This window comes from Chrysochloris asiatica, unplaced genomic scaffold (genome assembly GCF_000296735.1).
Source record: "Chrysochloris asiatica unplaced genomic scaffold, ChrAsi1.0 scaffold00005, whole genome shotgun sequence".
NCBI classification, from domain to species: Eukaryota; Metazoa; Chordata; class Mammalia; order Afrosoricida; family Chrysochloridae; genus Chrysochloris; species Chrysochloris asiatica.
In genome coordinates this window covers 2,767,420-2,777,642 of record NW_006408523.1, presented here as the reverse complement: position 1 = coordinate 2,777,642, position 10,223 = coordinate 2,767,420, and the positions used below count along the sequence as shown (strand labels likewise).

The window sequence follows — 10,223 nt, the reverse complement described above, 5'->3', positions numbered from 1 at the left end:
CTGACCTTAAGGTTCGCAGCCCGATTCGTAACCCCTACGCTACCAGAGCTCCATAGAGAATGGTAGCATGTTTCAAATCTTAAGTATTTATGTGACAGAATGGTCTTTAACAGTACAGAAATGATCAATGCAAAACTCAAGAGTATCACTTACCTAGGATTGAGAGCTGAGGATTTCGCTTTACTGTTACTCCAGTTATGATGTTGGATTGTGGGTGCATAAGTATTTGTTTTTCTGACTGTGCTTCAAAATGTATACTTCATTTATTCTTTTATCTATACAAGAGCATTTCAAAAAGTTTGTGGAACAGTGGAATGAAGAGAGTGGAATTTTTCCACCAACTTTTAAAAGCCCCTTCCTATATGAAATCTTTGTTGCTGCCATGTGCCGTGGAGTTGGTTCCGACTCATAGTGACCCTGTACAGGGTTTCCAAGGCTGTAGATCTTTACAGGAGCAGAAAGCCTCATCTTTCTCCCGTGGAACAGCTGGTAGTTTTGAACTGCTGACTGTGAGGTTAGCAGCTTGATTCATAACCGCTACGTTACCCGAGCTCCTTATATAAAACCTTACATACTTTTATAAACAAAGTTTATTATTAGGAGGGAAACTGGAATTCCAGATCAGGAAACATTCTTTGAGGGGAAAAAAAAAAGTTGAATATGGAGTGATGTGTCCTGGGGTACTGGACACTTCTATCCCTGGAATGTTCCAAGCAGAAATAGAAGGCGGCTACGTCAAGCATGAGTCCTGGTGTGGCGCTGCAAGGCCGTTTGACCCCCAGGGTCGCAGTTCAAACTCATCAGCCGCTCCTTGGAAACTTTATACAGAGTTGCTACTTGTTGGAACCACTCAACGGTGCTTAACAACAACAGCAATGTCAAGCATTGTTGAGAGCGACAGATGAGGAGTTTGTGGGGGGTAGGGGTATGGAGGTGAGAAGAGGAGAGCCCAGAGTGAATGGAAGTTAGGCCTCTACATTCTGTTCTGATTCCAACTCCACACTCTATGCCTGCATGCCTAAATCTCAAAACCACACTGGTTGTATAGTGGGTCAAGCATGGGACTGAAAACCACAAGGTCAGTGGTTCCAACCCACCAGCCACTCACACCATGGGAAAAAAGATGAGGCTGTCTGCTCCCATAAAGATTTCAACTTCAGAAAGCCTACAAGGGCAGTTCTACTCTGTCCTACACTATGTTCTTTTTATTTTGAATTGTGTGATAGTTTTTACACTATTTATATTTTACACTATTTATATTTATTGTGAATTGTGTGATAGTTTTTACATGGGAGAACACCAGCTTTACATTCATCCTATTGTATTTTGTTTCATTGCCATTACAGTCCTCTCCATGCGTCATCAAACAACCAAAGGGTACAGCCCGCAAGCCTGCCCCTGTCCATCAGCACATAGCCCCTCTCCCTCCCTGAACCCAGAGTCCCCAGCTGCTCCATCTCTCCACAGCATCGTCTCTGCCTCCATCTCTCTACAATATATTCTTGCTTGTTGTTTTTGTTAAGTGCTACTAAGTCAGTTTCAATTCATAGCAACCTTGTATACAGTTCTGAGGCTATAAATCTTTAACCGGCCTCATCTTTCTCCTTTGGAGAAGCTGGCAGGTTTGAACCACTGGCCTTGTGGTCACCATTCCCCTACAGCACCCCCAGCGCTCCTGCTTAGGGTTAGGTAAGGCCATGAGACAAAAGGTAGGTTTCTGAAATGTCTACTATTGCTCCCTTTCCTTTTCTCATACATACCAATCTCTGTCTTTTAACACACCCTCACCCACTTCCTTGAGTTATTTCAAGATTTGTGATAGACTCAAAACCATTGGTCAAAAGGATATGTATGAAAGCTGACATTTTAGCCAGAGTTGACATTCATATACTGGGTGGGGGCTGGGGAAGGGCAGAAGATGCTGACTGCTGGAATATGAACTATGAATGTTTCACGAGGATGTAGATTTTGTATGTGTGCTAAATCTTATTTTGCAAGTATTACAGTGTTCATCCTTGATTCCTCAGGCACACTGCTTTACACATTACGAAGACCTTACTTCCAAAGAATGGGGAGTCAGGATGCTCTGCTCTGTACCTCCGAGGGCGTCCCGGAACCTGTGGTGGAATGGGTGTTCTGTGATTCACAGAGCGAGAGGTACGGTTCCCAGGAGAATTATGACGGTGATCTGAGTTTTTTCCTGGTCTTATTCTCAAAGTTGGCATTGTACTACAGGTTGTTGTTGTTAGGTGCTGGCGGGTCAGTTCTGACTTAAAGCAACCCTCTGCCCAACAAAAAGAAACACTGCCCGGTCCTGGGCCATTCTCACAATGGCCCCTGCCCTGTGTCAGTCCATCTTATTGGGGGCCTTCCTCTTTTTCACTAACCCTCTACTTTACCAAGCATGATGTCCTTCTCCAGGGATTGTAGATAGGATTGAATATATTCCCATTTCAACAGGAAACTTGAGTTCCTTACATGTAAATAATGACTTCTGTAGGCTTCCCGTGAAGGATGATGGGCACTTTTTAGTAAGGAAAGTTTTTGGAACTCCTCAAATTTAATCTGCTCAGCCACAGCAGAGTCCTCCCTAAGCATTATCAATCAACCAACCCCTCAAGCCCCGCCCCCAAATTCTGACTCTTGGCATCCCTGTATGTGGTTTCCAAGGCTGTAAATCTCTACAGAATCAGGCAGTCTTCCGTAGAGCTGCTGAGTTTGAGCTGCTGACCTTACTGTTAGCAGTCCAGTGCTTATCCTACAGCACCACAGGGCTCCTTATACAAATAAAACCATTATTCACTTGAGTTGAAACTATAATTCCTTTTTAAGTAGGAAATTCACTGTGAATAAAGGTGTAACTTGTGATTATTCTGAAAAAAAAAACAAAACAACAGTTTAATATGATGGTTTAAGGAGATGGAATCTAGAGCCAGGCATCCTGGATTTGAACCTTGGTTTGCTTATTAGCTCCAGAGTCTTGGGTAAGCTACCTAACTTCTCTGTGACTTACAATAGAATGGGGATCATAAAGGGACTTGCCTTATAGGATTGTTATGATGATTAAACAAGGAGCCTTGGTACCTCAGTGGTCTGACATTCTGCTGCTTAGTTCAAAGCCACCAACTGTTCAGCTGATCTTTCATAAAGGAAAACAAATAAACAAACCCATGGCCCTCACATGGATTCTGAATCACAACTACCCTATATATAAAACAGAGTAGAACTGCCCTATAGGGTTTCTGAAACTGTAAATCTTTACATAAACAGACTGCTTCATCTTTCTCCCTCGGAGTGACTGGTGGGCTTAAACAGTATGTAAAACACACACACACACACACAAGATTGGAAAGATACACTCCCAAATGACAAGTATTATTTTAGGCTGGAAGGAATAGGGGGGATTAAAACTTATTTCCTTTGAGGAATTCTCTCCCATAATTTCTACAGTGAGCCCAATTATTGTTGTTTTGTAATAAGAAACCATTACTCAAGGAATGATACATAAACAAAGGAAAGACTTAGCTAAGATGACAAAGAAGGGAACCTAGTGACGAAGTGGTCAAGTGCTCATCCGCTAACCAGCGGAGGAAAGATCTGGTGATCTACTTGCATAACGATGATCGCCTAGGAGACTCTACGGGGCTGCCTGCTCTGTTGCATTGTGTTGATATGAGTGAAATTGACTCGATGACGTCAAACAACATGATAAAGAGTGAAGATTTGTGAGTCTACAGGCTCCTAAACCAATATGAACTTTGGCAAGGAAGGGGTTGGGGAAACTTTGGAACTTCATGTTTATTTTTCAGGCAAGCAGACAGAGTGCTGTCCCACTGAACACAAGGCAGTCTCTTCTCTCATCAGTGCTGCCTCATATACCTTCTCTATTTGGTGCAGAACTTGCGTGACTTTTGTACCTTTAGCATTTCTCTTTCTCCACCGGTTGTCTCTCCTGGGCTTTAAAGAAAAGGATTCCTACTTGGTTAAGACACTAGGAATCCTGGGTTAGGCATTGAGTTGCTAGCTGAAATGTTGGCAATTCAAACCCACAATCTGCTCCAAGGGAGAAAGATGAGGTTGCCTGCTCCTGTAAGGATTTAGTGGCATAGTAGTTACGAATCGAGCTGTGAACCTCCAGGTCAGCAGTTTGAAACTACCATCGGTTCTGTGGGAGAAAGATGACGATTTACTGCTCCCGTAAAGATTTACAGCCTCAGAAACCCTGTACAGGGTCTCTATGAATCAGAACCGACTCCACGGCACATAACCACCACCAACACCAAGGAGCAAATCTACCCTGCCCTGTAGGATCGCTAAGCGGCAGTGGTTTGGGGTTGGTTAATTTGATTCAGGAGTCCTGATGTGGTATTTTAGGATTAGCACTGGAGGTTCAAGCCCACCAGTTGTTCCTCAGAAACCCTATTCAGGATTGCTATGAGCTGTAACCAACTCGATGGTGCTTAACAACAGCAAACGTATTAAAACCCAGTTATGCCCTTGTTTTCTGCTTTTTTATTGGATTCTCTCTATGTTTTTATTTTCTGTCTCCTTTTCCATTCTTTCTCTCAAAAAGTAATAATACGAGTTAGTAAACACAAGAATTTCATATGATTTTATTACATAATTACCACTTGTGTAGTTTGACTTGGCTGAGATAATAAGTAACAAATCCATTCCCTTATGAGCCCTTTGCTGAAACTGTAGCCTTGCGTTTATTTATCTTCTGACCTTGTCTTTATTTTGTTCCCTGAAAGCAGGTGCTAGACTCTCTAACTTTGTTCTTCTCCGAAGCATTCATTTGTAATTTGAAAGCATGTTACATGCCTTCATTTCCTAATTGCAGCTGTAAAGAAGAAAGTCCCGCTATTGTTAAAAAGGAGGAGAAAGTACTTCGCGAATTATTTGGAACAGACATTAGGTGCTGTGCAAGAAATGAATTGGGCAGAAAATGTACCAAGCTGTTCACAATAGGTAACACCAACAACATCTCTCAACGTTCTTTTATTTTCAGCATCTGTTACTTTGAAACCATCTGGGATTACTGATAACTGTTTCAGTAACCATTTGACTTCAGATCTGCTGAAGTGCCTTCATACCATTTAAAATGCCCTGTTATAAATTCTTCAAGTGTTGGGGGGTTTTGCTTGCATAAAAAGTAGTCAGTTTCTGAAAGATTCCCTTATGACTGTGCTGACTCACATTTCAGATGACATCAAAATCTTGTTCTTCCAAACGTTCAGAGTTATGTTTTGTGATGAGGCAAAGGTCTTTTCTTATCTGTGATTTTTTTTTTTAATCTTCTAGATCTAAATACAACTCCTCAGTCAACACTGCCAGAGTTATTTCTCAAAGTGGGGGAGCCACTGTGGATAAGATGCAAAGCCAAGTATGTAAATCATAGATTCGAGCTCAAATGGCAACTAGGAAACAAAACCCTAACCGAGGTAACCTATAGGACAAGTTTGCATTTTGATTATACAGGAACTATGAAATGATAGTATAGATGGAAAACATTAAATTCCAACTTTGTTTCATTAAAATCTAGGACAGCTACTTTGAGATGAGTACCTATTCAACAAACAGAACTATGATACGGATTCTGTTTGCTTTTGTATCATCAGTGGGAAGAAACAACACTGGATCCTACACTTGTTCCTCTTCAGAGCATCCCAGTAAATCAACTTTGGTTACCATCGTAGGTAATGCAGGCTTGTAATGCAGTCTTTGTTCATATGTTCACTTACTTTATTGTGGATTGTAAGGTATGTAGACCCAGTCCCTGAGTCACAGATGAGATCTGCTCCTAGGAGTGTCTTGAGTCACATTTGTAGGTCCCTTGGAATAGGTGCATGTGGTTCTTTTGTAGCATGAATGAATCAAATGTTTGTCTTAGTGCATAAGTATATACAAAGGGACTTCCAAAAGTTCATGGGAACAATTCCATTATCTTTCCATTAAAATTTGCCAATTTTCATTGAAAAGTGGTAGAGAAAAAAAGTAAACACTAGGTTACCAAATGATCTGAATATGATCTCAAATTTCATAAGAAACAGAGATTACGTATGTAAAACTCACTGCCATTGACTCAGACTGGCGACCCTGTAGGACACCGTACCACTGCCCCAAGACTGTAAGTTTTTACATGTCACTGAGAGTGACGGTCTAGCTGTGAGCAAGGCTTCCTAAACTTGTGTGTACTGTATGTAGTTGCCCTAGGGTCCTTTGAGATTGTATGAAACTTTATATATCTATTTTTCCTTCCTCTGGGAAGAGAGGAGATTATTTGCCCGCAATTCTTAGAAGAATCTTGACTTCAAAAAATATGAACCCACTTGGGAAAGGAATCCTATACTTTATGTGCACTATCAAGTCATGCCACATCCGAGTTTTCTTTTGTCAAACTGATAAATCATTTAAATACAGTAAAACTCATGAAAGTCAGAACCTGTGAAGGAGGAACCTATCAGAGAAGGAAAAGTTGAAATTCTGCACCAAACAGAGAGCAATAGGGAAAAAAAATGGTAAGACTACATATGGCCAAAGATGGAAGCCTTGTGAGACCCACAGAGACTTGGCAGTGCTGTTGAGGTTCCGAGTTCTCACAGGTTCCTGTGTATCTTTTCATAGGAACCTCATTATCTAATTTGTAACTATATTGGCTTTTTAACAGACAAGGGATTTATAAATGGTTCCAAGTCAAATGAAGACTATGAAATTGACCAGTATGAAGAGTTTTGTTTTTCTGTCCGGTTTCAAGCGTACCCACAGAGCAAATGTACCTGGTGGTTTTCTCAGAAATCCTTTCCTTGTGAACAGAGCAGCTCTGATGATGGATACAGGTGAGACAATAAACACCTGAAGGTGCTCTCATTTCTAGCGTCGCTCCCCTTCCTTGTTTTGTTTTTTTTTCTCCGTTGTTATTTTTGAGGGAACTTGTGTACTTATGGGAATGCAATCATTTATGATGAGTTTATATATGAAACTAAGGATCCTTAGTAGCACAGTGGTTACAGTGCTTGACTATTAACAGTAAGGTCAGTGGTTCAAACTCACCAGTAGCTCTTTGGAAGAAAGATGAGGCTGTTTGTTTCCATGAAGATTTACAGCTTCAGAAACCCTATGAAGAAATTCTGCCCTGAATCAGAATCAACTTGACAGCAATGGATTGTTTGTTTTTGTCAGTTAGTTTGTTTATAGATTGAATTGAAATCGATGAGAATAAACACCAGATGTGAAGCCACAAGTTAGAGTCTTATAAGCCATTCAGACAATATGACCTGCTACATACACAAACCACGAAGGATCGAGTTATTTGGTGGCATTTTCTGAGTCACAAAACAGCTACTTCCCATGTGAGAGTGGTGGCAGCAGTGCTTGGCTGCTAACCAAAACGTCGGCGGTTCAAATCCACTAACTGTTCTAAGGGGGAAAGATGTGGCAAGCTGCTTCCGTAAAGAAACCAGCCTTGGAAACCCTTTGGGGTGGTTCTCCTCTACCCTATAGAGCAGCTGTGAGTCAGAATCAACTCGTTGGCAATAAGTTTTTGTTGTTTTTTTTAAAATATAAGAATACTGTGCTAAAGTCAAGAAAGCCTCTCGGAGCACATTTGCAGCCGACTGAGGAAGTAAAACCCCTTAAAACAGGAAAGTATTACCTCCAGATGTACTGATTTGACTTTTCAAAAAACAAGACAATGCAGAAATAGCCCAATTGTAAATGCAGAAGAAAATTGTTCTTCACTGAGGATTTATACACCTAAGTTCAAGTCTCTCTTTTTTGGAAAGAAAAGCAACAGAAAAGACTCATTTCCTATATTTTATATAGTTATGACATCTCTTTAACTCTTAAACCCAAGCCCATGTACATGGTCATTTAAGACTATGTTATGAGGACCAGAGAGGTACAGGCTAATCAGTTGTTGTCTAGAAGAAATCGTCATTTCTCCTTCTTAGCCATAACCCAAATCCTTGAGGGGATGAGTCAGAACCAACTCAATAGCACACAACAATACAACAACAATAGCAATGCTAGGTTAGCACAGAACTGTCCACCCTCTTGTGTCCAAACCTCCTGATGTTCAGAGTATTCCTGTTCAGGTCATTTGGAATACAGGCTTTGGTTTGTGAGCGGAGCGATTCTTGAAGGACAGTATCTTTCAACAGGGGCACTGGTGATGTTCTGGGCTGGATGATTCTGTATTGTGGGGTGCCGGAGAATATTTAGCAGCCTTCCTGGCTTCCACCACTGGATACCAGTAACATACCCCACCTCCCCACTGCCAATTCGGACAACCCAAAATGTCTCCAATCCTCTGCCATTGAGTCAATTCCAACTCTTAGCGGCCCCATAGGACACAGTAGAGCTACTTCTTTGGGTTTGTGAGACTGTAAATCAACCTCACCTTTCTCCCACAGAACAGCTTGTGGGTTTGAACTGCTGACCCTGAGGTTTTCAGTTCAGCGCTTGACCCATTACACCCTGTTGTGTTGTTGTTGTTAAGTGCTGTCGAGTTGGTTCCGACCTATAGTGACCCTGTGTGGGGTTTCCAAGGAATAGCTGGTGAGTTTGAACAGCCAAACTTGCAGTTCAAATGGCTTTGCAGTCTGGCACATTAACCCACAACACCACACCAGGACTCCCATTGCACTCTGGTGGTTATATGCCGTGGAGTCGGTTCCGACCCATAGTGACCCTGAACGGGGTTTCCGAGGCTGTAAATCTTTATGGGAGCGGAAAGCCTCGTCTTTCTCCCATGGAACAGCTGGTAGTTTTGAACTGCTGACCTTGCGATTCACAGCCCGATTTGCAACCACTATGCTACCAGAGCTCCTTCCCATGGCACTCTAGTGCTCCTTAAAAAGTGGCTTCAGATTTTGTGGAACGTCTTCTGGTGGGCAGAATCGCTCCTGGTTGTGAACCACTGACTTAGAGAAATATCCCATAGCCCTGAGCTCTTTCCGAATCATCAGACATTTGAAAATGAAGGTCAAAGAGGCAATGCTCTCTAGGTCACTGACGTGACTGTCTTGTGACTTGTGTTCCTAAGGAGATCAGCAATTTCACTCTGCACCCCTTTCTTGGTACTGTGTCCAGGGATCAGATAAGCTTTTAGTAGTATGGGATTCATTCTTGCTCTTTTTAAAAACTAATCTGTTATTATGTTTTTGATGAAGGTTTACACCGCTGTTTAAGTTAACATTCAACAAACTCTACGCAAGTTGTTCAGTGACATTGGTCTTTACAATACATAAACAGTCTCTATATTTTCTTTCTGGTTCCTCTGTTTCCATCCATCTAGTTTCCCTGTTCCCTTACCTTCTCATCTTTGTTTAAAAGTAACTGTTGACCGTTTGGGCTCATACAGATGGCTTTTTTGGAAGGAGCACAGTTCTCACAGGTGACATTCTTTATTTTGTGAGCCAATCCAGCTAAAAAGTGACACTAGGAGCTAGTTTCAGTTCAAAGCTTGAGGAGTATTTCAGGGCGATAGTCTCAGGGAGTCCTCTACTCTCAACCAGTAGGTTTGGTGGGGTTTTTTTAAAGCAGGGTTCTGAGGTTCTGTTCCACATTTTCCTCCCATTTTATCAGGATCTCTCTTTGGAGGTCTTGATTATAGCATTCAGTTGTGGTAACTGGGTGCTAACTGCTTATAAGAGTATGGGTCTCTCCTGATTCAAAGAGATGAAGGATTCATTCCGTTTATTTCAAGAACTCTTTCTTCAGTATCGTCTTGATGGTCTGATGCAATGAGGGGCAACAGGAGTGAGTAATGTCCCTCTCCCTCCCTGGAAAATTGACTAGGGCTCATTGTAGGGCCAGGGACCATCTGAGAAGATCATTGCAGCTGTGTGGCTGCCATCATACCGCGCTCTGAGCTTTAGCGAGACCTTGATTGGAGAACCATGGGTCATGGGTCAGTCTAACCCCAAAGCAAACCCATTGGTGTGGAGTTGATTCAGACTCATAGTGGCCTTGTAGGACATAGTAGGACTGCCCCATTGTCTTTCCAAGGCTGTGATCTAGGAACAACTCTTGGATTCCAACCCCAACCTTCTTGTTAGCAGCCAAGTACGTGGCCACTACGCCACTAGGGCTTTGGGGCCAATCTAATTAATTTAGTTTCTTCTCATGAGCACAATCTTCACCTTTACACAGGTATGCTAGGAAGGTGGTGGTGGTTATGTGCTGTGGAGTCGGTTCCAACACATAGCAACCCTGCGTAG

The 10,223-nt window shown here is 42.1% G+C and overlaps 1 protein-coding gene across 1 annotated transcript in view; it reads left to right on the top strand.

Moving 5' to 3' along the window:
* FLT3 (fms-related tyrosine kinase 3) overlaps positions 1 to 10,223 on the top strand; it is a 102,480-nt gene that overhangs the window by 49,738 nt on the left and 42,519 nt on the right. Inside the window, exons 7-11 of the mRNA XM_006832042.1 lie at positions 2,028 to 2,157; positions 4,844 to 4,971; positions 5,305 to 5,444; positions 5,546 to 5,699; positions 6,671 to 6,839. Coding sequence (XP_006832105.1) covers positions 2,028 to 2,157; positions 4,844 to 4,971; positions 5,305 to 5,444; positions 5,546 to 5,699; positions 6,671 to 6,839 — 721 coding nt within the window. The remainder of the gene's footprint in view (positions 1 to 2,027; positions 2,158 to 4,843; positions 4,972 to 5,304; positions 5,445 to 5,545; positions 5,700 to 6,670; positions 6,840 to 10,223) is intronic.